Raw genomic sequence first — 26227 nt, 5'->3', positions numbered from 1 at the left:
TGTTCACAACAGCCCTGTACTCCACCTCATCACCCTTTCTGATACATCCGAACACTGTAGAGTCATCAGAAAACTTCTGAAGATGACAGGTGGTTGAAGTCTGTGGTGAAGAGGGTGAAGAGAAAAATATAAATAGCCTGCATATAGAAAGTAGACTAAAAAAAAAACGTGACATGGCACATGACAATATAGATAAAGTGGCTGGTGTAAATCCTGGGTTGACCCTGGGTGAGCGGCAGTTGTGTGGACGAAAATGCCTTGTTGATGTGAGAGGTCAGAGGAGAATGGGCAGACTGGTTGGAGATGGTAGAAAGGCAACTGTAACTCAAATAACCACTGGTTACAACCAAGGAATGCAGAATAACATCCACCCTTGAAGAAGATGGGCTACAGCAGTAGAAGACCACACCAGGTACCACTTCTGTCAGCTAAGAACAGCAAACTGAGACTACAGTTCACACAGGCTCACCAACACTGGACAATAGAAGATTGGAAAAATGTCGCCTGGTCTAACAAGTCTCGATTTCAGCTGCGACATTTAGATGGCAGGGTCAGAAATTGGTGTAAACAACATGAAAGCATGGATCCATCCTGCCTTGATAGGCAGGATAGTGGTGGTGTAATGGTGTGGGGGATATTTTCTTGGCACACTTTGGGCCTCTTAGTACAAACTGAGCATGGTTTAAATACCACAGCCTACCTGAGTATTGTTGCTGACCATGTCCATCCCTTTATGACCACAGTGTACCATCTTCTGACGGCTACTTCCAGCAGGATAATGCACCATGTCACAAAGCTCATATCATCTCAAACTGGTTTCTAGAACATGACAATGAGTTCACTGTACTCCAATGGCCTCCACAGTCACCAGATCTCAATCAAATAGAGCACCTTTGGGATGTAGTGGGCCGGTAGATTTTCATCATAGATGCGCAGCCGACAAATCTGCAGCAACTGTGTGATCATCATGTCAATATGGACCAAAGTCTCTGAGGAATGTTTCCAACACCTATGACACTGCATTATATCAATGGAACACAGACTGGGGACAAATGGACAGCGCATCTCCTCATCCTCCCATTGGTCATACCATGGTCAACGCATCCCCACTTGCATTAGCCAAACTGAATTTATTTTCCCAGGAATACAGGCGCTGCCATTCTGAGACTTTGGCACCGGAGTCTGCAGAGTCCCAGAGTCACACGGAGCAGCAATCTCGATAACCTACCCACGTTTCTGCCAGACCCACTCGCATTTTCGTTTAATTAATACTGTGCTCTGCTCTACCTTCATCACTTACAAAGAAATGTTGGAGTATACACTGTGGCTACTTATTTATTTCATTATTTTTTACGGACTGCTTCATAGAAAGGTTGGCATGTCACATCCTGTTTCCATAGCGTCAAACAACTAACTGAAACAAAACTCACAAAAAAGGATACTTGAATACACATATTGCTTCATCACATAAGTATTATATAACCTGAAATGAATCAAAACATATATATTTTTTAAAAAATAGTTTGACTTGAACTTTTGTGTTTTCATTTGGCCAAAGTCCCATCCACTAAGATGGAGGGGGTGGAGCTTATGACCTATACTGCAGCCAGACACCAGGGGGAGCTCTACTTGCTTTGGTTTCACTTTTGAGGAGCTGTTCCACTGTCCGTCTTTATCAGTCTATGGGTCAAACCGATGCTAAAATTGTGGGGAAATGGACAGTGCCATTTTGTGAATTTCTTGCCAAAAAAACTGCAAAGATAGGCAGGTACATAGGTAACTCTGCAGTTCATTGATGCTGGTCTTTCAAGGCATTGACACACAAACCAAGAAGTGGTAGTCCTACCACTGGCAGTAGTTTGTATTAATTATTAAAAGGAGGAAACAGGAAGAACTACCATTAGCTTGAGAGCTAGGAAGTTAGGAAGGGCTACAAACTGTTGTAAAGAGCTGGTCTCTATTGAATCATGCTGATGAGATGGTCCACAGTGTGTTTGTTTTAGGTTATCATGTTGCTGAGAAAATATTTGTGCATTTGTATGTTCAGATTAGATGAATGAGATGTAAATGAGAGGTGGCCTGTTTATGCCCTCTTGACTGCATCATTTAGTTTACTTTCATCACTCCTTGTGCTCTGGTTCTCTAAGCTGGTGAGACACTCAGGGTTATCTTTCTAACTGATCATCAGCCATCAACGGCCTGTCTAAGACTTCAGGCCTGAACACACTAAACTAACTTCAGAAAGGAAGCCTGTTTCATGTCATCTGTGTCTGGGCCAAGAAGCTGTAGCTGAACACTGAGAAGGCTACTGCTAACTAGCCAGTAAACATCTCCATACCAGCAAGTGGCACTACACTGTTTTCATGATTCTAAAAAGTTAAAGAGTTCAGTCATATTTAGAAACCATGGACAAAGCAGCGTGGCTTATGTTTTTCACACCGATCTTTCCAACAGTCAGAGAGACAAACATTGTCTGAGAGCCTCCAGCTGTCTTGGCTATCTTCATGCTTTCTGACTACACTGGCAGGACTCTTAACATGATCTCACTCCCGTGTATCTCATCATGTCATATCAGTATCCCCATTTAAATACCAGCCGGAACCATACATTTAAATATTCACCATGGAGAAAGGAGTGACAGAATGTTTTCACATGTTTGGATTTGGTTCTAATGAGTGTAGAACCAAATCAGACTCAGACTCCTCTAAAATGTCCTCTCTTTATAATATATTAGCTTACATTTATGAAGACGTAACTCTAATGTGAGAATTATTACTGAAACATGATGTTAAATGTTTTTTGTGTTTGTATTGCCTAAAAAACTTATATAGTGTCATTATAAAAAAAATTAAAACAATATTAAAAAAATATATGCCCAATGTTTATACAGTGAAATTAATTTTAATAGCAGTTTGTGACACATGTCAACAATAACATTATGACTGTACTATATAGACCACATGTCAGTGTTTGTGCCACCTACGAAATATCTACTATAGATTATCTTATAACAAAAACACATGGCGTACTGTTTGAAACCTGTGTGGCAAGATAGAAATAAAATTAATATTTTTCCACTTGTAATAGATAGGCTACTTGGCTCATAGTAGTATAGTCCTATGAAACTCCTTTACAGCCCATTAGTTAGGTACACGCCGCTCAGTTCCACATTTGCATATAATTGCTAGATTCCAAATAATTCATTTGAACTATCTGGAAACATCTCATCACCTTATAATTGGTTTAAACTACATTTTCACATGTCCACGGAAGAGAGGGAGACAAACAGGATTTCCTGGATATGCAATGTCGTATGTAATGTCGTACAGTATTTGCATTCTCACATTTAAACAGTAACAGCATGTTTTTTTTATGTACGTAGGCTATGATTGCTGTAAGAACTACAAGTCCCAACATGTCGCAGCGCGTTCAAAGCCACCTCCGTGGCTGCGCACTGGCTTATGAGTGCATGGGCGGTGCAGTGAGTGTGCAGCTTCCTTCTACAAAGACAAACATTTCCAAAAGAGACAATATAAATATATATTATTATTATTATTTTTATTATTATTTTTTTAAAATGATTACAAAAAATAACGGTGGTAATATTATTAGTATGTCGATTTTCTACTTCTGTGAAATACAATTAGTTTTTTTTTCGATAGATAGATAGATAGATAGATAGATAGATAGATAGATAGATAGATAGATAGATAGATAGATAGATAGATAGATAGATAGATTATCCGTTTCAATAAAATATTGTTTTTTAGTTTGTGGTTGTTTTTATATATCTAGTATTAGTGTCCCTGCGAGCGTCCCTCCTGTAAAACCTCCACGGTTCCTCTTCGTCTTGCGCCTCTGCGCGCTGCGTTACGGTAGTGGTACTGATGCGGGATGAGTCAGGCTATATGATGCTGCTGCTACTGCTGCCATTTCATCAGCAGCGAAAACCTACAAACACTCAGCAAACACAGAAATGATATCGCGGGATTCCCCTCTGACAGCGAGCATCCTGCCGTCGTAGACATCCGACGTTTCTCGGCGTGGAAAGAGAACAGAGGCTTTGTCTATTCGTGGCTCCGCGAAAGCGCAGGATCCGTCTTTTATTGCACCTGCTCTGGATGCGTTTTTTTCTTCCTTCCTTTGAGCTCTCGATCGGGCCCTGACATTAACAAGGAAACCAGCCCTGACTCCAGGGCCTGCTGTACACCAGCCTCTGTCGTCGAGGCAAACATCGACTCCCCGAGGCTTTGGCACCGTGTCGGTTATTTTCGCTGCGCCCCCAGTATCGATTTAGCCAGACTTCTCGGTGCTATGGAGTCCACACCAGCCTGGTCCTGAGCAGCTAAGAACAACCATTGTGGCCTAAAGTGGACTCCACTCCTGTATCGAGTAGGTTATTTTTTATATACTATAACTGTAACCGTTACTTATTAATAGGACATTTTAAAGTGGTTTAAGAAATTATGAACGGAATGTCCTCCATTTGTGCGCTAGTTTAATAATAGCCTGTAATATGAGACTATATGAGTGTTTTATAAGTAGGCCTATAGGTTGTGTCCTTATACAGTCCATAATCGTCACTGTACCGTGCGTAAAATGTGCAAATAACAAATTGAAGCTCTGTTTTCTGGTAAATATTGTTGTCTGATGAGATTTAAATACAACAAAATGACATTAAAATGTATCCACGGTGCTCACACATCACCTGAAACACACCTACTGTAAAAGATAAGTCGAAGAAAAGTCAAATATTTAGTTTCTGATCACAAGTAGTCACATCTGTAAGGGTTGGATATGTGATGTGCGCTGTGCGTCGTGGTGGAAGGATCTCCAAACGGTCCATCCGGTTTGAGAGCCCATAAGGCTGCTATTCACCGGGGATTCGGCCACTAATGTTTGCATACCGACCGAGCTACGCAACCCGACTCTACAGAGACGCACAGGGGGGTGATGGGAGGCTGCGTGGGTCTGGCTCTCTGCCCGCCACAAGGCTTGTTTGGAAACAACCATCGTGCATAATGTATAGAAGCTACAATATAGAAGATGTAGGTGGAAATCTGAAGTTGCACCAAAAGAGTTGCATATGAATAAATAAATGCTAAAGTTACCATTTATCATTTCTCTCTCAAAAAATAAATATTTCAATTATTACTCATCTCTTTGCTAAAGCTGTAGCTTGCATGTATTTCTGCACACATTTCTAAAAACCAATAAATGAGAAATATTTATCATTTTACTGCTTGTAGAGAATATGCATGAGCACATACATGTTCCTGTAGTCTTTTTCTCTATATTATAGGATTGTTGTGTCATTTAAACTGCCTCCTTGCTAAACAAACAAAACAAACATAATCCTATTTGGTCAAAAGTAGTGTCAATGACAAGCATGTTCAATCTCTTTTATTTAATGTTTAAAAAGTCTCTGAGGGGACAAACAGCAAAGTAATGCATCACTGGTTCAAAATCTGACAAAACAACATCAGATGTGTTCACTACCATCAGTCAGGACATGCAACACAAGAGCACGTTGACAATCTTAAAGGCTTTATCTGCATTGTGTTAAAGGGTAAGTGCGGCTCTTTGAAGTTGATTATTAGATATAAATCACACTTAAATGTTGTGTTAGAGGGACTGATGTTGTAATGATAGTGTGATTTTAATTTTAAAAAAACATACTGTGCTAAAAGCACACAATACGACATGATAGGAAATGATTTGGCACAATACAGTACGATACATGACACAATATAATATGATGTGACACATTATGACAGGACAGAATGCGATACAATACGACAAAATATCATGGTACGATATGACAAAATATGACCCGATATAACACACTATGACACAATATGACATGATGCGATACGACACGATACGATGCGATATGAAATGATATCAAACAATACAATGCGGTGCGATGTGAACAGTATGATACGATATCACATGATACAAAACGATACAACGCCATACGATGTGATGCGATCCGATCCGATACGATACGATACGATACGATACAATACGATTCGATACGATACGATACAATATGATACGATATTGTATATAATACAATATACAATACAATATGATATGATATGATACAATATGGTACATTATCACATGATACAATATGAAATTACATCAGTCAATACGTCGCGTTGCGATATGACACAATACGATGAAATATGGCACCATACCATACAATATGACACAACAGGATGTAATATGACAAGATACTACAGCCTGATACAACAGAGTTTTGGGAAAATAAACAACTTAAAAAATGTATCGTATGTATTTTCAAATGTGCAATATGCCATCATTAAGATTTTTCTAACCTTATTGTTCAGTAGTAATGTAAAGCAAGGCACGGGTGCATATGCATCAATAACTAAGGATTGGACTAGATGGAGTAAAGCTTACTGCTTCTTTTTACCTTAATATTTTGGTAGTTATTAAGCCAATTAATGGGATATTTATGTATTAATGATGGTTTGTGTTGGGTCTTTTGGGAAAAGAAAAAATAGATATATGCACTTTCTTCAAAAAGTATATAAAGAAATGATCTGCAAAGGAATGTTGTAGAGTGAAAACTACAATACGTCCCCTTTAAAAGACGTCAAGTGGAAATATCTCAACTTGGAAACAGGGACATCAGCCCTTAACAAACCTTTACTAGTATAGTACTTGAAAGCACTTCTCACTGGTTATCATGAAGAATAAGAAATGTCACCAGATCTAAATGCACAGAATGCTGCTTTGGTCCAACATAGTCAGCACTTTATTATGTGAAAAGCCACTCATTCATATCAAAAAAGGCATTAGACCAATAATCCGAGAAGCAGGCTTTTATTAAAGCAATAACTGATGCCATCAAGTGACTGGGAAAGCATAAGAGGATTTTCTCTTATACCTCGTGGTTTTAATTGAATCACGCACTGAATGCAGCACAGTAAGCTAGTTATAGTACATTTTGGCAGAGGGAAGGCAGACATTTGGATAAATGGCCAAATTAAGGTCATGTTTTTGAGTTAATAAAATACATTTAAACTCGACTATATTTTACTTACACTAAGTCGAGCTGCATTGCAGTGTAAGGCTTTAAATAAAAACCCTAAACAGCTTAAAACTGTGATGAATTCCATGGAATTAATTGTTGCTGTTGCAAAAAGTCTTTGATTGTATTGAACAATTATTTCATTTGTTTTAATAGAGTATAATTTTTTTTTTGCTATTTTTGTCAAGATACTGCCTTTGTCCTCATCTATACCATTAATGTTCCTTGCAATTCCAAGGAGACTGGTTTTGAAGCTCAGTGTGATGGCTGTGGCCGTGGCCATCTTGATATGAGAGACACTACGGAAGGCAGGTGGCACCTACAGCTGGCAACCTGTGAGGACACCTCTGAAACTTAAAGCGGAAACCCCCTCAGCTGTATTTAGCCTGTTCTCTTTCAGAACCAACCCCAAGTGGACATTTGAGAAACTGCAGTTTTCATTTTTCAGCCCCTGTGGCTGTCTCTCTTAACACAACTACCTGAAAGAGACACTAATGAAGTAGAACTAGGAGTTATATAGGAGCTGGTTATACTTGAAGTATTGCCTCAGGGACAAATTGACTGTTAAATCAACAGGGCTTAAGCAAAAAGAGGAAGTAGTCCACAGGATTCAAATCAGTCTATTTTCGAGTCAAAATCCACTATTTTTGTTTCCTCTTTTTCTTCATCTTTCTCTTTCTTTCACTCCTTCATGCAGCGCTCACACAGAAACAGACAGACAGACGGAGGCGCCTGGAGATCGACAGACAGGCAAAGCCAAGTCATGGAGGCGATATGGCTCTATCAGTTCCGGCTGATCGTCATCGGGGACTCCACGGTGGGCAAGTCATGTCTGATCCGGCGGTTCACGGAGGGCCGCTTCGCCCAGGTGTCCGACCCCACCGTGGGCGTGGACTTCTTCTCCCGGCTGGTGGAGATCGAGCCGGGGAAACGGATCAAGCTGCAGATCTGGGACACGGCGGGACAGGAGCGCTTCAGGTGAGGAGAGCAGAGTGTGTGTGTTGGTGTACTCCCATAGTAACATGTGGAGATTTGTAACCTGAGGTACTTCATCTAGTGACTACACCTCACTTTTAAAAATTACATAACTATTTTGATACATTTGATGGGACAAATCTTGATTTGAATTGTGGAATAGCATAACATTTAAATATTAAGATACTTTAAGGCAATTTCCTGACTCTGGTTAGTTCAAATATTTCTGGTAGCCTTTGGCAATCTCCGTCCAATAGGTTGAATTCATTTTTAGCCCATTCCTCCCAACAGAGCTGGTGGCACTGACTCAGGTTTGTTGGCCTCCTGGCTTGCACACACTTTTTCAGTTCTGTCCACAAATGTTTACTGGATTATGGTACAATACCTAGACTTTGTTGTCGTTAAGCCATTTTGCCTCAGCTTGGTAAGTAGGCCTATGCTTGGGGTCATTGTCCATTTAGAAGGCCTATTTATAACTAAGCTTTAACCTCTTGATGTCTTGAGCTATTGCTTTAGTATATCCTTATAAAATCTTCCTTACTTGTGATGACATTTATTTTCTGAATAGCACCAACACAATATGATGCTGCTACCTCCATGCTTCACAGTTTGGTTGGTGTTTTCTGCTTGCAGGTGTACCCCATTTTTCCTTGACACAGTTCTGTTTCACTTTCATCAAATCAGAGGACATTTCTAGTGAAACCTTTGCTCCCATTTGCAACTGAAAAGTGCACATGTGTAACTGCACAAATATCAAGCCGTACTGCATGTAACAACGTCTTTCCAGTCAAAAGTCAGGACTAGGAGTAGGAGGAGTTTAGGTGGAGTAGTAGGAGTAATTGCACTTTGTCTGATTAATAACAAAGAAACAGCAAAAAAATTAAAGAGAGACATCTCTGGGGAAGCCAGCAGTCCCCAACAGTGAGGACAACGAGGAACTTGTGGTTTGAATTTTGATTGGTTTGGGAACTGAAAGTCATTTGAGTGTGAAATATGTCAACGTATATTCCACAGGAACCCAGACCACCTGCTTTACAGCACTGAGGGGGAAAAAATGTTTTAACAGCTGACATCATACAAAAAGTGTGTCCAACAAGTGACAGTTTAATATTATTTTAGGCAAATGAGGAAATAAACTGTTTTTATTACAGTAAATATAAGGATCTAAGAAATAGTTTCACTTGAAGAAAAATATGTTAAGTGTCAAGAACCTAGCAACATGGCCTGGATGCCTCAGAACTTGAATGACCACTTTTAATCTGCACGGGCTGAGCAGTTATTCAAATGAGATTTGTAGGGGGTGCAAGCAGAGTAAGCGACTACAGGCGTTCCAAAAAAACAGAAATTCAGAATCATGAAAAGCCTCTAGACTGAACTGGCCCGGCGGCAACAAAAGTGGCGTGAATCAGTACCTATCCAGAATTTCTGAACATGTGTTTGCACATGTAAACGTCATGTTGTGAATATGCAAACTGCAAAGAAACTCAGATACACCTGCACGGAAAAAGCTTCTGAATGCTGTCGACTGTCTGCACACTATACTGATGTAATAAAAAAAAGTTTGAAGGGATGGACCACAGTGCACAAAGAATAGTAATCAGTAGCTTGGATACTATGGTGTGTTTGACATGTATCTGGATAAATGTTTATCCATACTCTGCTTAGTTCCTTCTGGATGTCTTGTACATCCCCAGTGTCATTAATATACACAGGTCTCTGGAAAGACTCATTAATAGTGGATTCATAGTAAAATGCTATGAAAGCTTTAAAGAAGACTTAATATCATCTTACACATTTATGAAATTCACTGTAAGGGCAGAATGAGTATAATACATGTTTAAGATGTTGCTGAGAGACACGAGTGAGAAAAAAATCCATTTTGGACCAGTCACAGTTATTGCGGTGTGAGTTGTCGCAAAGTGTAGTAACATTTCTGGGGAACAGGAGGTTAGGCTAAGAGACATATTCAGATACATACACTGACATGAGAAATAAATAACGGTGAGCATCTGCTGGACAATTAGTGGACCTGGCATTCATGTGAACATTACTTTGACTTAGAACACGGCTCTCTTGAGTCCTTGATTCTGATTGGTAAATTACCAATAATCAGGGTTGATTATTTCTCGAAAAAAAACACAAAAAAAAAACACCACTGCCCCTGGCAACGAGATAGACCAACAACACCCAATGTATATACACCTAATACTACTCATAACGTCCCAGAAACTGACAGCACCCAACGATAACTGACTTGATAACTAGGAAAATTGTGTATTTTCCAAATATAACATTTCATTTATTTGGAGAGAACAAAACACTGGATATGCAGTATGGCTGAAGCCCCCACTAACAACATCCTTTTACCAGACACCTCAGTAGACCCATGTCCATTCACTGATGCGTCCCAACTGTTTTGGAGGCACAAGAGAGACCTACACAATATTAGGAAGGTGGTCATAATGTTATGACTGATTAGTGTATATCTGCAATACACCAAGGTGTATGGAGGAGGAAGAGAAATTGTTGAGAGGTTGACAAGCAAATGGACCAACTTTAATAGAACAACGTGTTGTAGCTTGTGACCAAAGTTAATTTTCACTTTCTTGTCATGTCTTTTTGCTTCCATTTTCTACAGTGTCCACCTCATTATCAGTGTGTCAGTCACCTGTAAAGCCTGTTTGATTGATTAGATTTTCCCCTCAGAACAGAACCTTCAGGACATACACAGAGGGTAAAATATAACCATAGAAATATACAGTATGTCTCATAGGTCTTCACACACGCATGCACACACATTGCGCGACTCATCACCTTGACAGAAGGAGACGTGTCTCACCTGTCAAGATGATGGGTGCCGCCATGGCAACTGCAGCAAGTCTCTCTGAGACCGAAGGACAAATCAAATCTTTTTCAGACTGAATGCAAAACACCAAGATGACATTTTAGAGGAGTCTGAGTGTTCCTTAGAAAGAAATTTTTATTAAAATTTGAATTTTTCAATAACTAGTTTTATGTTTTGGACATGGATGGAGCATCGGATTTCAATTCATCACTTGATTTGCTTTTTATGATTCAATATGAATGCAGTATATACAGTAAGCTCTTGCATAGTGATAAACTAAATAAAAAATAAAGTGACACTGCAGTTTGAATCCAACTCATTTTCAGTTCTTCTCTACCAACGCAGGTCTCTTAGTCATTGTTTCATCTGCGTGGTGCTTGCATCCATAAATATATATTAAGAACCTGCATGTCAAACCGAATGAATCACTTGCACACTTTTTTTTGCCATCTCCTCCTCCTCTTTTACTGTATCCTCTCTTGACTAATCCTCCCCTCTTCCTCTTTCATGACTCGTCTCTCTTTCCGTCTCTACCTCAAGCCTGTAATTATCCTTCCCCCTCTATTCATCATCGCGTCGTCTTTTTGAAGATGCTGTGGGAAGAGGGCCGCATCATGAGGCGGTTGGTGTGTGTTTGTGTGCATGCGAGGTGTCACATCTTGTCAAGCGCTAGCAGCATTTCTCCTCCCAGTCGGATTGCTGTGGTGAAGCGGTTACGTAAATTCAAACAGCGCGATTATAGTTAAACTCCACTAATACTGGTTTCTTAACAGCTGATACTGATATTATTGTTATTCCAAAATTGGCACATGATGTGCTATATGAAATTCCCAGCTCCTCCACCTGACACATTCGTCACTTCTGTTTCCTCCTCACATCACATCCCCCCATCCCTCAGATTAGCTCTCCCTTCGGATGTATTTTATTTTCTCTGCAAATTTCCAAAAACTTTATTGAAAAGAAGTGGAAAGATTTAATCAATCAGTGAATTTGTATCTGTGCTATAGATGGATTAGCATATGGGCTAGCTCGCTTATTGCTGCTGTTACTTGTCACTGTTACTTGGAAGGCCAGGGAACATGTGCCATTTTTTGTGCTACGTCATAGTTATGTCACGAAATGGACAATTAACAACAGCACAATAATGATATAGTTGAGGTTTCAGTGGGACTGGATGCTACAGTTACGGATTTTATGCTAACATTGGCATCTCTTTTATTTAGGCCACTTGAAGGCACACCAAAGACACACCAAAATGGCATCAAAGAACTACCAGCAACAAAGGCCAACTGTGGCATTGCCAGCTGTGTTTGGACCAAAAATCTGCCAATGAATTTAAAGACTACAGTCAACAACCAGTTGCCACATATGTGTCTGTGTAAAAGGAAATAACCTCTACCATCAGGTGGTGGTTGTCTGTATTAGTTATTCAAAAGAGGAAACCGGAAGTGCTACTAATTAGCTGGCCTATGCTAGGCTAGTCACAGACGCTCACCAGGCACTAGAAAACAGCCGTAACACTACGGAATGTCAGATATTTGTCACTTAACATGACATGGTCCATATTCATCCTAAGCCACTCTACCTTTTGTTCAATCATTTTTCATCCAGTATTACCCAATCCATAACACTAGCCAGTGTTTTCTAAATGCTTTTTCTGTTATAAGATTATCTTGAAAATACTATGAATAAATTTAACTAGGATCTCACTTGTCTAAGAATGTATGCTAAACACCCAAGATTAACATTAAAAAATGCAATTAGTCTGAATTTACATATTTTTTGGACTTATTCTTTATTTTAGCATATATCACATATAAATATGTACACATAAGACCTCTTTACAACACAAATTTGCTAAATACATGAAAAAATAACCTGGGAATGTTTGCAACCAATGCAGTTAAAATTAGCCTTAAATAGCTAGCTATCTACAGACACAATCTGCCAGTGACAATGACAGAGGTTTTCTACCATGTGTTTCATGTCCTGCTTCTTATAGATGCACAAAATTTAAATAAATCTATTTTAAATTACATGAAAATTCTTGTTTGAAACATGCCCTAGGACATTAGAGTAGTAAATCTGTAGCCATTACAACTGTAAACTACTACCCCGACCTGCACTCATTCTCACGTGTCTTTACTGTCTTTGCAGATCCATTACCAGGGCTTACTACCGTAACTCTGTGGGCGGGCTCCTCCTCTTCGACATCACCAATCGGCGCTCCTTCCAGAACGTTCACGATTGGCTGGAGGAAGCTCGTAGCCACGTCCAGCCACACAGCATCGTCTTCCTTTTGGTTGGCCACAAGTGTGACCTGGAGGCGCAGCGCCAGGTGAGTGTATCAGGAAGTTGCATTCTGAGAACATGTTACTTTAATGCTAAGCAATATACAATTAAAATAAGATAGAACTTGGGGGACATTTCAGTACCAAGGGGTGATTAAAGAGCAAAGTACAGTAAAACAGAGCAAATTGACTATACATTGTTAATGAAAAGTAAGAAAGGACAAAATAGTCAGTCAGACGTTTGGACTCACTTTCTTATTGAGTTAAATAAGTGTCCAAACCTTTGACTGGTAGTGTATTTAAATAATGTGGTGAAATGCATGACCAGTGCCTCATGAACGAGTCAACATTGAACAAAGCACTGTAATATTTGGTGCACACTTCACACTGTGGCTGATTCAGCAGTCTGGTGTACTAAAAATAAGCTTTGGTTCACATTTAGATCAGCACCTATTTGGCTCACAGGCAAACCGTCACTGTTTTTTTAATTGTCCCTGGGGAGTAGTGGATGATGCTGCAAAATGCTCTGTTCACACATTCTTGCGAGAGCAGTATTCAGATAAAATAAACCAGGAAATAACATAAGATTTCCTGTCTTAACCACTGTGTTCTGATCTTGATCTGTTCACTCGGAGGCTTATTCAACAGCTACTTAGCAGCCATCTCAAATCTGTAAGTGATGCTAATCAGTGCACAGGATTTGAAGTCTTATTTCAGCACACTCCAAATGCATTGAAATTATTTAGCAATGTGCAATTATTAGCGATTAGCAATTATTATGCTTCAGAATGAGATGGATTGGCATTTGACAATCAAACAAGTTGTGTTCATTGAGAAATTCCTTCTGGAAGGACGCGCGTGTTCACACATGGAAAGCTTCATCCAAACTCATCTGATGTTGTAGGTAACCCGCCAAGAAGCAGAGAAGCTGGCAGGGGCGTACGGGATGCGCTACGTCGAGACGTCGGCCCGCGATGCCATCAACGTGGAGCATGCCTTCACCGAGCTGACCAGAGACATCTTCGCCTTGGTGCGGTCCGGCGACATCACAATTCAGGAGGGCTGGGAGGGCGTCAAGAGCGGGTTTGTGCCCAACGTGGTTCACTCGTCGGAGGAGGTGACCAAGAGCGACCGCCGCTGTCTCTGTTGATCTGGGAAAGGTTCTGGAAGATGGGACTGAAGGTTTTAAGGGGAGTGAAGGATTCAGAGGGGTGTGAGTGGCTGACGGACTGAGGAGTCGGCCCTCTGACTGAAACTGTTTGTAACCCTCTGTTTTTTCTTCAGACTGGATATGGAATGGGATGTTTGAGGGATGAAAACGCTGGTAGAATGTGGATAAGAACACCATGACGGTGGGCAGAAAGGGTCGTGCCCATGTCTGTCTTGGAAGGGAAGGATTACAGATTCTTATTTGAGCTCCCAAGATTGCTTGAGTTTACTTTTGGGCTTCTTTCCTGAAAACCCTTCCCTGAAAGTCTTACAAAGGCCTTAGGAAGAAGATCCGTTTTGGTTCTTTGTCAAAGTATGACTCGTTTCATCTCTCCCTCCCATCGTCTCTTACTTCACCTCTCCTCCCACTAACCTTCTCCTATCAATATGCAATTACATGGTCACATAGAAACCGATCACCTTTACGTTAGTGTCTAACATCCTCCTTTGAATTTCCATCCAAAAATTATAAGATAAAATTCAATACACTTAAATAAAATCTTCCTCGTTAAGAGTTGCTCCAGTGCTGACACCTTGCTCCACATTCCACCATCAGAGCTCAGTGGAGGAGTCATGGAGGTCCTTAAAACAACAAGGGAAGGACAATTTCCTCCCTGGACCACTGATTTATTTCTCTTTGGAGCAATTAGACCTACGGTGAGCTCAGTGACATTGAGTACATGGCCACAGCCACCATCATTCAGCTAAATACCACTAACAAAGCACTGTCACCCATCCAGTTCCTAAAGGAGTCCCTAAGAAAGGAGTAGACAACGTGTACAGCTTAACTGACTGAGGTGGTCTTGTCGGACTATCTTATGAACTCCTAATTGTCTGCCTTTTGATGGACACTTGCTAAGGATTAATAGGAATGTTGAAGCCAGAAAGCACCTTAATAGCCAAGTCCGTCTTAACTGTGGAGCCTCGTTTGGGACGTCAGAACAGTGAAAACAAGCAAACTGGTGATATGTTCCTTTGTGAAGGTAAAAAAAAAAAAAAAAAGACAAGGCGGACCGGGCCACACAGAGGGAAACACGAGGAATGCACTCCACAAACATTACTCACAATGCACGCATATGGCAGACAAAAACTACACCCTGAGACAATGGCGTGAAGACGGCCCAATTGGTAACCCTACCAACAGATACAGGCACGGAGACACTACAAGGTCAAAATCTGTTCAGAGCAAGCGGTGTCTGTTTTATTTTATTATTTTTTTTAAGTGTGCACAAGCGTGGAACCACAACACTTTTCTGTGTTTTCGGTTTAACACTCTCAAGTGTTACAGGTGGATATAACCGCCATGGTTACTTGGAAATTACACTAGATTAGAGTCACTGTATAAGATGGTCATAAGAGTAGACACGCCAGTTACAACAAACAAAATCATCCGCTTTTGCTGACCTCCATGTATGCTGTGTTTCACCAAATATATGAATTGTTTTCATCTGAATCCAGAGAAGGTACAGAAAGAGATTTTTAGCATTGTTAGCTATACCTTAATACTTGAGCACGCAGACGGTTTGATCAGAACCTAAAGATTTCAGAATCTTTAGCAGCAGAGTTCCCATTTAAGGGTCTACTCCTCTCAATATGAAGAAACTCTCATCTGATTGGGATGTTGCAGTAGGAAAAAACTGTGGTCTGCTCAAGATTTTATTTTCAACTTCTACTATTAATCTTTCATGCATTCCTTAACGACTTTTCCATGTTGATTCCTGCTAAGATCACAGCACAGATTAGCCTGTGAGGATACTGTACAATATGTGCTTCAGTCTCTCACACGGTATGCCTTCTTTTGTATGTGTTTCCAAAGAGTTTTTGTGTGTGTCCTTTCCTTTTTTACATGAATGTATCAGTTGGGGAGATTTTACACTGAACTATCATATAAGAAGGGTGTGAATGAGTTTCGATGAGGGTGATATAAATGACTGAAATTATTCCAATTCTAGTAATAATAATAATCCATTTCCACAGCTATACGCACTATGGTGTCCCTTCCTGACGTGAGGGTAATGCTGTTGCCAGACAGAAAAGATCAATCAACAAAAGTTCATCCATGAATAAAAAGAAACTAAGCTCGACATCTCCCTCACACATTTCTGAAATTTGATTGCAAGGGTTGCGTTTAATCCCACAACCAGCGTCTACTGATACACTCGAACGTTCCCAAGTAGTTTCCAGCTCAGGAGGTCTGTGTGTGGTTGCAGGCTCCTGCGTGGTGTGCTTTTCTTTATCAACTGCCGATAGTTTCATCAGATCCCAGACATGTGTAGTTTCACAAGCTAGATACCCACCCTGCATAAAGCAAAACACACTTTGGAAAACTTGCTTATTCGCTCTAATAATACCCTTGCGTCTGTAAACATGAAACTACTGCCAGCAGCCTGTTAGCTTAGCACAATCTTAGGAAACTGTCTAAAAGTGAGTATAAATATCATCTAAACCTCACTAATAAACTCTTAATATCTCGGCTAGACGTTTCTGCCCATTTCCTGGTTTCATGCTAAGCTAAGCTAATTAGCTGCAGCTTCATTTTTAATTCACAGAAATGAAAGAGGTATCAATGTTCTCGTCAGTTCAAGCTAGTAAGCATATTTATCAAAACACCAACTTGTAAATTTAAGTAGATAAAATAAAAATCTATGAAATACCATGTCGGCAGTGGAGTAATTTTAGTTGTTTTCTGTCAGTAATTTATTTGCATTAGTTAAATGTGTCCTGATAAAGCACTGAGGAGCTAATAGGGGGTTTTAGTTGGTTACAATAGAAACGTAACAATGACAAGAAGCTTGATTAGGAAATATTATCTAAAATGAACTTCATTCTTGGATGGTTGAGACAATCCAATAACAACATGTCTCCAAAAAGGATACTTCCAACAGGTTGAGAATGTTCTGATTCTTACAAAATAAAAATAAATAAATAACTTTTAAAAACTCACTGGATTGCTTACAAGGCATTTGTCAGAAAGCTTAAAACAGAGCAGCAAAGAGCTGATATTTTAAGGTACAAGGTAGTCAGAGAGTAACAAAAATATCTTCTGACTAAGAAATATAATGTTTATGTCAAGTTAAAATATACTTATATTTACCAAATTTTATTTTATTCAATTCTCTGCCTCTTGAAGCTTGGTGGTTGAAAAACTTCTTAAATTGACAGATTGATATTTCTGTCCAGGAAACTGACCATGAGGAAGCACCTGACCTGAGTGATTCCAGTAAAACACGCTTCAGTTTGTTTCAGTGTGAAATAAGCTGTCAGCAGCTAAACAGTGAGAGACTTCTTCTTTCCCAGAAGGCCAGTCAGTTGCTTACGATCTGGAAGTGGCTGCTAATGCTTTGGTCTTTTCTGAGCTGCGGCCTGTGAGTCAAGGAAATTAGATCCCTCCTCCAACTCCCAGGCTTTTAGCGAGTCACGTGACATGACTGAACTTAAAAGACGCACTTTTTGGCTGATTTTCCAAACCCCTCAATGGAACCGCTTTAGTCTATCACAAATCTGAGGCACCTCATGCATAAAAAGTTATGAACATTCGAAGGTGCTGACAAAGTCACGCCAGGACCCGGGAAGTGATGAGCGAAGGGTACTTTGAAGAAAGTCATTCATATGATGGAAAGCAGGTTCATGTTTGACAGCAAAGTAATCTGCTCCTTGGCTCGTTTCCAGGGGAACGTACAGGGTGATTTACTGGCACTCTGCAGCGTTCTCTGCCAGGGTCCTTAGCAGCGTTTGGTTTTGCCAAGGCTGCTTTCACAGAAAACACTAAGTAAACCGGTTGCTATCAACACAGCTGCGGTGTTGTATAATATGAATAAAAGGTTCTGCCTTGAATCTATAGTCCCTGCTTGGCAACCTGTTTCAAAGAATAGACTGATATTTCAGGAAGGACATTTCCCGTCAGAGAACGTTGCAGGGAAACATCCACTCTGGAAAAGACTACTAAACTACTTCCTGGCCAAAAGTAACAACTTCTTTGGGTTGTGTGAAAGAACTTTCAGAGGTTGAGTTGAATTATTTTGTCACCTTTCGGGAGAACTCTTCTGCTCATTATGCTATGCTAAGCTAAACTACTTAGATTCTGGCTGTAGCTTCATGTGTAGCTTCAAGGTTAGCCCTAGTTCGTATTTTCCATGCTTTTCTTCTAAATAGACTCTCACTGCATGACGCCATAGCCTGAAGAACATTCGTCTAACTCTAGGGATGAAATATTCTATCTGCTGCATACATTATAAGTGTTTTAACCAACATGCACTACTTTTCCTATATAGGTAGGCACCAGTTAGCATTATTTTGGGATAGGGGATGCAGTTGTTTAAATGGCGAAAATATTTGAGTATGTTTCTTTAAATTGCTAGGTAACTGTCTCATTATTAGCTCTGTCACTCAGATGTAGGGCTAATGCCAATACACTGCACAAATATTTACAATAAATATGAATCTACATCTGCCTGCAGTTAGCTTAGACAGTGAGAACAGGTAGCTTGACCTCGTCCAAAGGTAGGCCTGTCATTTCTCGCCTTTGTGTTAAACTACGCTAACCTGCTGCCTGTGGGTATACCAATCATCTAGAAAAAAATATATACAAACTTACCAAAAAGTACAAATGTTCTCCTAAAACCACCAATTTGCAACTTAAAGGACATCTGAAATAGATGTTACTTAGCTTAACGCTAAGTGTTGGTGACATCTGAGGAAATTTCCTTAACAAAATAATTGTATTTCAGTGAATTAACAATATTAAAACTAGTAATTTAACCGACACGCTGTTCACGAGACATTAGCCTGAATATCTCAAACAAACTGAACACGCGACAAATTCTCCAGTGATTTCAGTCACTTGATTCTTTGTCATGTTTGACCTTCAGTTGCGCTCTTCTCTGACAGTTCACCAATGTGTCACTTGTCCTCAAAAGCATGTATCTGTTGGTTTCTGTTCCTCAGTGTAAACCCTTCTTCTGCCATGGCACCACAAAAAGGATGTTCCTCTTGTTCTTTTTATCCCTCTGTGGAGTACAGGGAAATTCTGTATATCAGTCCCTAATCCTTTTGGGTTGAAGTGGAAAGTTTCTCTTCCTCTGCTCTACTTATCTATCAACAAACTGAAATGTACTGAAAAAAATAAAATGTGACTGGAAAAAATAACCTCTTTTGTTTGCAATTTTTTCCCCCCACACAAGGGGTATTTTTATTTCTCCAGGTATCAGTATCATCAAATGAGTAGGCAGAACCGATGTTGAGGTTTTAGCCTGCAGGGTTGACAGGTTTAACAATAAAATTGACAGAGGAGCAGTAGGGCTGTATGTAAACCAGAGGAAATGGATTTTTACTGAAATAATTGCTTAATTCGGGTCTTCTGTCGAAAAGAAAGAAGCGAGCAGTAAGGAAATGTTGGAAATGGAAAAGTGTGAATGAAAATGTGTCCAATTTGAGCTGTAAGAGTTAAAACCGACACCCAATTGGACAACAAGAAATAAGCAAAGAACAAAAAAAAATTTTCATTATATGACAAAACCTTTAACCAAAAAAAGCAAATGGCCAACTCATTAAAGTATTGGAGTACTCATATGCAGTATTTGTGTTATGATGTGGTCGTGTATCAGGACTTAAATACTGTTTCAAGTTAGCGCTAATGTAATCTCTATAAATAGAGGTCTGAATACAGAATGCTGAAATGTAGTGAGAGCTGATGAGTTCTAAGATTTCTACTGACGTTTCCTATGGCAAAAAAAGTAAACACATGACAAGTTGACTAGTTTTTAAATTAAATTGATCACAGGAATGTGTTTTATGTCTTTTGTCAGCGAGCTTGGACTTGCCATATACATTCATCAGTAAGGCCTCAAGAAAGAACGGGATCCAGTGCTCACACACATGCCGTAAACAGAATAAAATCAGGTCAGTTTCTCAAAGAATGAAAAAGACCCATTACTGCCTGAATTATTTAAAACGGGCTCTAAACTTGCCTGGTGTAGCCAGACCCAGTTCTGATCAGGACATGAGTGGGGTCACACTTAATTTGGATTTGACTATGGGGTGTGTTTCAATTAATGGAGACAAAAATAAATCTACACTTAATTACATAGTTCTACAAACAACCAGAGCCATTTTTTTGCAAACTAATTCAACCAAATTATGCTCAGGTGATGTGTACGACTTAGTCTACTAATGCTCACATGAAAAAGTATGACACCTGATAAAGTTTGCCAGAGCATAATCCGTTCCCAATGGAGACTCGAGACCTATTTCCAGCCACAAAATACCTGTAGACGAGGAACTCGCTTTGGCTTCAAGATTCATGTGAAACCACATGAATCTTTACAAGTCTACGACCAAGACTTTGATGAAATTTAAAATTCCTTTTTAAAAGTCCTATTAATTCCTATTTGTATTTCCTGTTTCAATGAATGGAATGGTTTATAATTATTTTCCTGTAGCTACAATCTAACGTGTTGTGTATAGTTTACTATTTAGTAAAGACCGCACGTTGGATTATGTTTTACCTCATGTTGAGCTCTGATCAAAAAGTGAATACAACATCAAGATCTCATCTCTTTGCCCAAATGTTCTCCTTTTACTTCATTCATTGTTTAATGAGTACAGTGAGAGACAAATAAATACAGACAGAACAGCGGCAAAAAGTCGGAGGAGGACGAAGAGGAAGAGATGGTCGAGTGTGGAGGGTTAAAGGACGGAAGAGGAGCGGCGGGGTTGAAGCAGGACTGCAGTTGATCCTTCCGAAGTCCACCAAAGCCACAAGGCAAAACTACTTATATTCTGCTTGTGTTGAGCTAATCTTTATCCTACAAGCTGCATTCTACTCGGTATAATTGTGGTTTTACTGTAACTCAGCTAAAAGTCCTGTATGTGAATGTTGTTGCTGGCTGAGGAAAAAAAGACTCAGGTCAGAAAGGAGGAAAAATGCAGGGAGGAAAAGACAATGCAAGAGGACCCTCACTCGTATTCTGCCCCCCAAAAAATGACAGGAACACACTGAAATCATTAAAAAGAATACAAAAATTGCCTCATAGCCTTTGTTTTTTGTTAGTTTTTACTTGAAAAAATACTTTAAAAAGTAACAAATCAACAGAAAACAGTAGTGGTGGAAGTTTGAGCTCGGCTTAATAGGAAGTACACTGAAAATACCAACATCGAATCATTTGGAGTGCTTGACTTGGTCAAGCTGGACAATCTGGAAATCAAATCGAACATGCCACAACTTCTAGGTAACATTTCAGACGTGCCTCCTATGAGCCAAGCTCTGGTGTGAACATACACATGACCTGGAGGGGAGGGGGTTTATTTATTTTTTTATTGACTAAGGGGAGATATTTAGCAGGTGAGGCATCGATATTAAGACTTGTCTGCTGATTTGATTAGGTTTTCTTTGCTCCTTCTCATCACGTCCCAGTTGTAGACTCGTGCCATGTCTGAGGCAGTAAGTTAGGGAACAATGGATGGAACAGAAAGATTGATACATTGAAGTACTTCATTTCCTCTTAAGACCTGTGGACATTGAGAATTAACTCATTCTAAAGTGGAACACTTGTTTTGCATTGGTCCAATGCAAAGTGAAAGATAAAAACATTTTCTTGAGGCTATCGATAAAGGTCTTAGAAAATAGCTGAATGAATAAGCTTTTTCTTTTTTAAAGTTAGTACTACATTATAAAACAAGTTTCAAGCCATGTGGACTAAAGTGTGTATATCTAAGATTCTAAGTCATTTCAAGGCTTTAACCTTTCAGTTAATTATTCTAACAGTAATCAACAAGTGCGTTACCCATCATCTTATTTACCCTAGACTATAAAAACAAAGAGAGATGATTATCAAACATACCACATGCAGTTTTTTAACACTAGTAGCATTAAGAAATATAAAGAAGAAGGAAATGCATCTAGCACTAGTGTTAGACTAACAGAACAATAGCTATAGTGTTTCGCTTCTAGCTTTATTCATGTGCTCTTCTTTTTGTTGGATCTTGGGACCTACCTATTCTAACTAAAGACAGATCAGCGCTGCACAGAAAGAGGAAACAAAATACTATTACTAACCATCACTCTCACAAGTGTAAGCTACAACGTGTTTGCAGATATTTACTGCATATATTCCCAAAATCATTTCAAATTCTATGATTCTACCGTAACCATTAAAACTATATTTAAAATCAGTTATAATATTGGTGATAACGAGAGCAATAACATTACTTATACTCCTGATTAACCGGTGATTATGGCTCCTATTCATAAAAATGGAGTAGACAGGGTTTGGCCACTAGATGTCGCCACTGTATTTAATGTTCCAAAGATCGAGTGTCTGAGAGCTTTGATCACCAGATATGAGTCTGCAAGAAAAGAAACTGCAACAGTTCTGTGACTGTCTGTAGTAAGCACCACCTGGGCAAACTACACAGTGGAAGGATACTGACTTCAGTGGTGGTGAACTGGTCTCGAAGGAAATCCAGATCCTCCTCGAGTGTCTCTAGGTTTCGAGATGCCGTGGAGAGGTTCTGCTCTAGGAGAGCCTGGGCTTCATCGATGTCGTACTCTAACATGACGTTTGCCTTTGGGGGGAAATGTGGATGTGGTGAGGGATGAGTGATGTGAAGAGAATTATGTACCCATAATAACAGCACAGAGCTTCATATAAATATGTAATATAAAACCTGAAGTATAAAATGAAATCCAGATGGAAGCATACCAACTAATAGATTAATTCATCATTCTTGTCTATGTTTCCTTTGTGAAGTATCTTAAAAACCTATGATACACACTTACTTGTATCTCTACATAAAACAGCTCATACACATGGTTTTGTGATGAATAGCGATACTTACCCCTAACCATAGGCCGACTTTATCGGTGGGCGGCACTAAAGCCTTGCAGTAAACGCTTTCGGCCAACAGGAAGTGAGTTTCCATGGGCTCTGTGGTTTCCTGGACGAACAAAACATATAGAAAACATGCACAAAAGGTTTTTATCATTAGCTTTTCGTTGTCCAAGCATCATCTTGACGAATTTGACACGACTTCAGATGAAGGAAGATGAAATAAATCCGCTACAGGAAAAGAAGTCAGCAGCAAGAACCACATTGTACATAAAGGATCATTCATTGTTTATTAGGATTTATATAAAAAGATCCAGAATCACCCGAATCCACCCGGAAAAATCTTTATTGCTACAAGTCAATTACTGTAACGACGATTAAATTACAACAACAGGTATGTGCAATATAAAACTGTGCCAGCATCTCTGTGCATAACACACACATGAACGGTTTTAACAAATTCAACCATCTGCTCGAACAGAATCCATTTTCAGTAACATTTCACAAGTCACAGACAATCACACGTACCTTTTTCTTCTGCATGTGTTGTAGGATTTCTAGCGTCTGTGTGATTTGTGGAATCTGGTTTTGCAACCTACACATGAAGAGAAATAGTCAAGAAGGGAAGACGTCGAGTAAATCATCACATCAGTCACACAATCAGATGCAGTGTGGATGCTATTACTGATGGTGTACAAAGGTTAAGGTGAGGAGTCTCTCCACACTGCCCAAGCAGAAGCTCTAGCCGTGTGGTTACGTATCCTTGGGTTGATGTTACCTGGCTTTCTTCTGAGACAGGTTGACCTCCATGTATTTATATTTCTGGTACTGTTCGTCCAACCTCCTCAGAGCTGCGTCTGCCGTCTCATTACCAGGCTGCTTCATGAAAGAGTCGACGTCCTCCTGTGAAAGAGCCCAGATGTTAAATAATAGCAAACAATTGAGAACAATACATCAGAGGACACAACAGTTGAGTCACGGTTTGGTGAGATATATCCGGAGGATTTTTTCAGTCAATGTTGTAGGCCCGTCACGATAACAAATTTTGCTGGATGATATATTATTGCCGATAAACAATATTATTGTCAATATTATTTTGAGACTGATGTAATGATACCTCAGTCTCAAAAGTACAACATTTCAAAAGCAATAAACTTTTCTCAAAGAATGTCAAGAACTATATAATATAAAATGATATGATATAATATAATAAATAAATAATAAAAAAATTAAATGGACTCTAAGTCTCTCAAAAATTGCACTTGAATAAAAAGTATAGTATCCTTAACATGTAACACTGTGGTACATTACGTGCTACATTGGTAGCATTTCTTTAAATCTGGCTTTTCAACTGTATTCAATTTTTGCAATGTCGTGAACTGCACCCTCTGTGAGCTCACACCATTTTGTGTTGTTTCGTTTGTGTTTAGTTTGTCGTCTCAGTGAGTGTTGACTGTCTCCTCTGCATCTCCAGCTGCGGTTCATCTTTGTCAGCTGGTAAAACTGGACCAGATGGTTGTGTTTCAAATTAATGCGACATACTGTCTCGTCTGTGTTAATGGGCTCACTTTGCTCATTCGGTTTAGTTTCGAAATGTTCTCACACTGGGACTGTGGCATTCGGCTTTAAAATCGTCCCTTTTATTCTCCCCAACTGAGACAAAGAGAGCGGATGACTGACAGGAGGGTTCACTCCATTCATTCCTCTATGAACCAGGTGCTGAGACTAATGCACAGACTGGACCCTGTTGTCATCCAGGCTCTTTGGTAGAAAGAGATGAGGAAAACAAACACGCATGTACATGGCGATACATCGAGGCCGAATAAATGATTAAGTTCATTGTCAGTTGTCATGCGATTAAATGATTTATAGATTATCATGACAGGCCTAATTCCTGGTGGAAAAAAGTGACAAATTAGCACTAATCCTACTATCCTAATTAAACTATATAGGGCTAACACAAGCTAGGGTTTACTGTGAATATTATCAACAGACAATTCAATAAAAAGATGGTGAATTTCATGTGACGAATTGGCGCACCCAAAAGAAACGTGTCAATAATATGCTGCTTTCATATATATATATATAAATATATATATGTGTGTGTGTGAGAGAGAAAGAGAGAGAGAGAGAGAGAGAGATGACTTGTTAGGTATCAAACCTCTTGATCTAAGTTCTAATTTCCCATTACATATAAAAAATATTTTCTTTATTAATCTATAAATCAGTTGTTGTATGGTATGCAAAAATATTCCTTCATATGTTTTTGTTTGTTTCATTTCATGTTAAAACAAAAGATGATTTTAAAGTTTTGCAGGAAGATTATTAAGTTATTGTCCCAGCTCAAGAGTCATTTGGCCTCTACACAGACGGAAATATTACACATTCATCATCGAACAATAAATTGAGATATATGCAACCAATGGACTATTTAGAAAAACAGCTGCCTGTTATACCAACTAGCTAATGTATGGCTAGCTAAAATATCTTGGAGCCAAAAGAGGAAACTGAAATTTATAGGCAGCTAGCAGACAGAGAGTAATGTCCATAGATGGAAGCGAGCAGCCGCCCAACCTGCACACACAGCACGATCATCTCTGTTAGCTATCCCGCTAGCTTAGCTAACTAGCTCATAAGCAGCGTGACGCGCCCACACAGCGGCTACAACCTCAAATTAGTTTTCAGCCGTGTAACTCCACTGTAGTCGAGCGCCACGGTGAGAAAGGTCGGGGACTACGCACCAGAAACACCGCTTCGGGGATACCGAGGTGCTTTTTCTTTGTCGCCTGTGCGGCATTGCTGTTGTCCATGGTCGCCGCCATCTTGGAGAGAGACTACTCCTTCCTTCCTTCCTTCCTGATGTACAAGCATGCGCACAAGCCGTCAACCGCTTGAAAGGAGGCTCGGTTGCCTCTAGTGGTCACAAGCTGTAACCGCGACGAAAAGAAAAAAAAAAACAGTAACAAAGCTGCAGAATGCACAGGCCGGGCTTTGTATGAGCTTTTTAATGAAACTTTAC

At 39.6% G+C, this 26227-nt stretch overlaps 2 protein-coding genes across 2 annotated transcripts; one reads left to right on the top strand and one right to left on the bottom strand.

The window, feature by feature from the left end:
* Positions 1-3762: 3762 nt before the first annotated feature.
* On the top strand, positions 3763-19528 carry rab39bb (RAB39B, member RAS oncogene family b). The gene is made up of 4 exons (XM_047582225.1): positions 3763-4392; positions 7761-8041; positions 13041-13221; positions 14079-19528. Exons 2-4 carry the CDS (start codon positions 7827-7829, stop codon positions 14322-14324), a joined length of 642 nt encoding a protein of 213 aa, XP_047438181.1. The 5' UTR covers positions 3763-4392; positions 7761-7826; the 3' UTR covers positions 14325-19528.
* A 1405-nt stretch (positions 19529-20933) lies between these two features.
* Positions 20934-26088, bottom strand: vbp1 (von Hippel-Lindau binding protein 1). The gene is made up of 6 exons (XM_047582233.1): positions 25950-26088; positions 23987-24111; positions 23737-23803; positions 23219-23317; positions 22807-22945; positions 20934-21813 (listed from the first exon to the last, which is right to left on the bottom strand). Exons 1-6 carry the CDS (start codon positions 26028-26030, stop codon positions 21737-21739), a joined length of 588 nt encoding a protein of 195 aa, XP_047438189.1. The 5' UTR covers positions 26031-26088; the 3' UTR covers positions 20934-21736.
* Between the last annotated feature and the right edge of the window lie 139 nt (positions 26089-26227).

This window comes from Mugil cephalus, chromosome 1 (genome assembly GCF_022458985.1).
Source record: "Mugil cephalus isolate CIBA_MC_2020 chromosome 1, CIBA_Mcephalus_1.1, whole genome shotgun sequence".
In the NCBI taxonomy this organism is placed as follows: Eukaryota; Metazoa; Chordata; class Actinopteri; order Mugiliformes; family Mugilidae; genus Mugil; species Mugil cephalus.
This window is presented reverse-complemented; position numbering and strand designations above follow the sequence as displayed.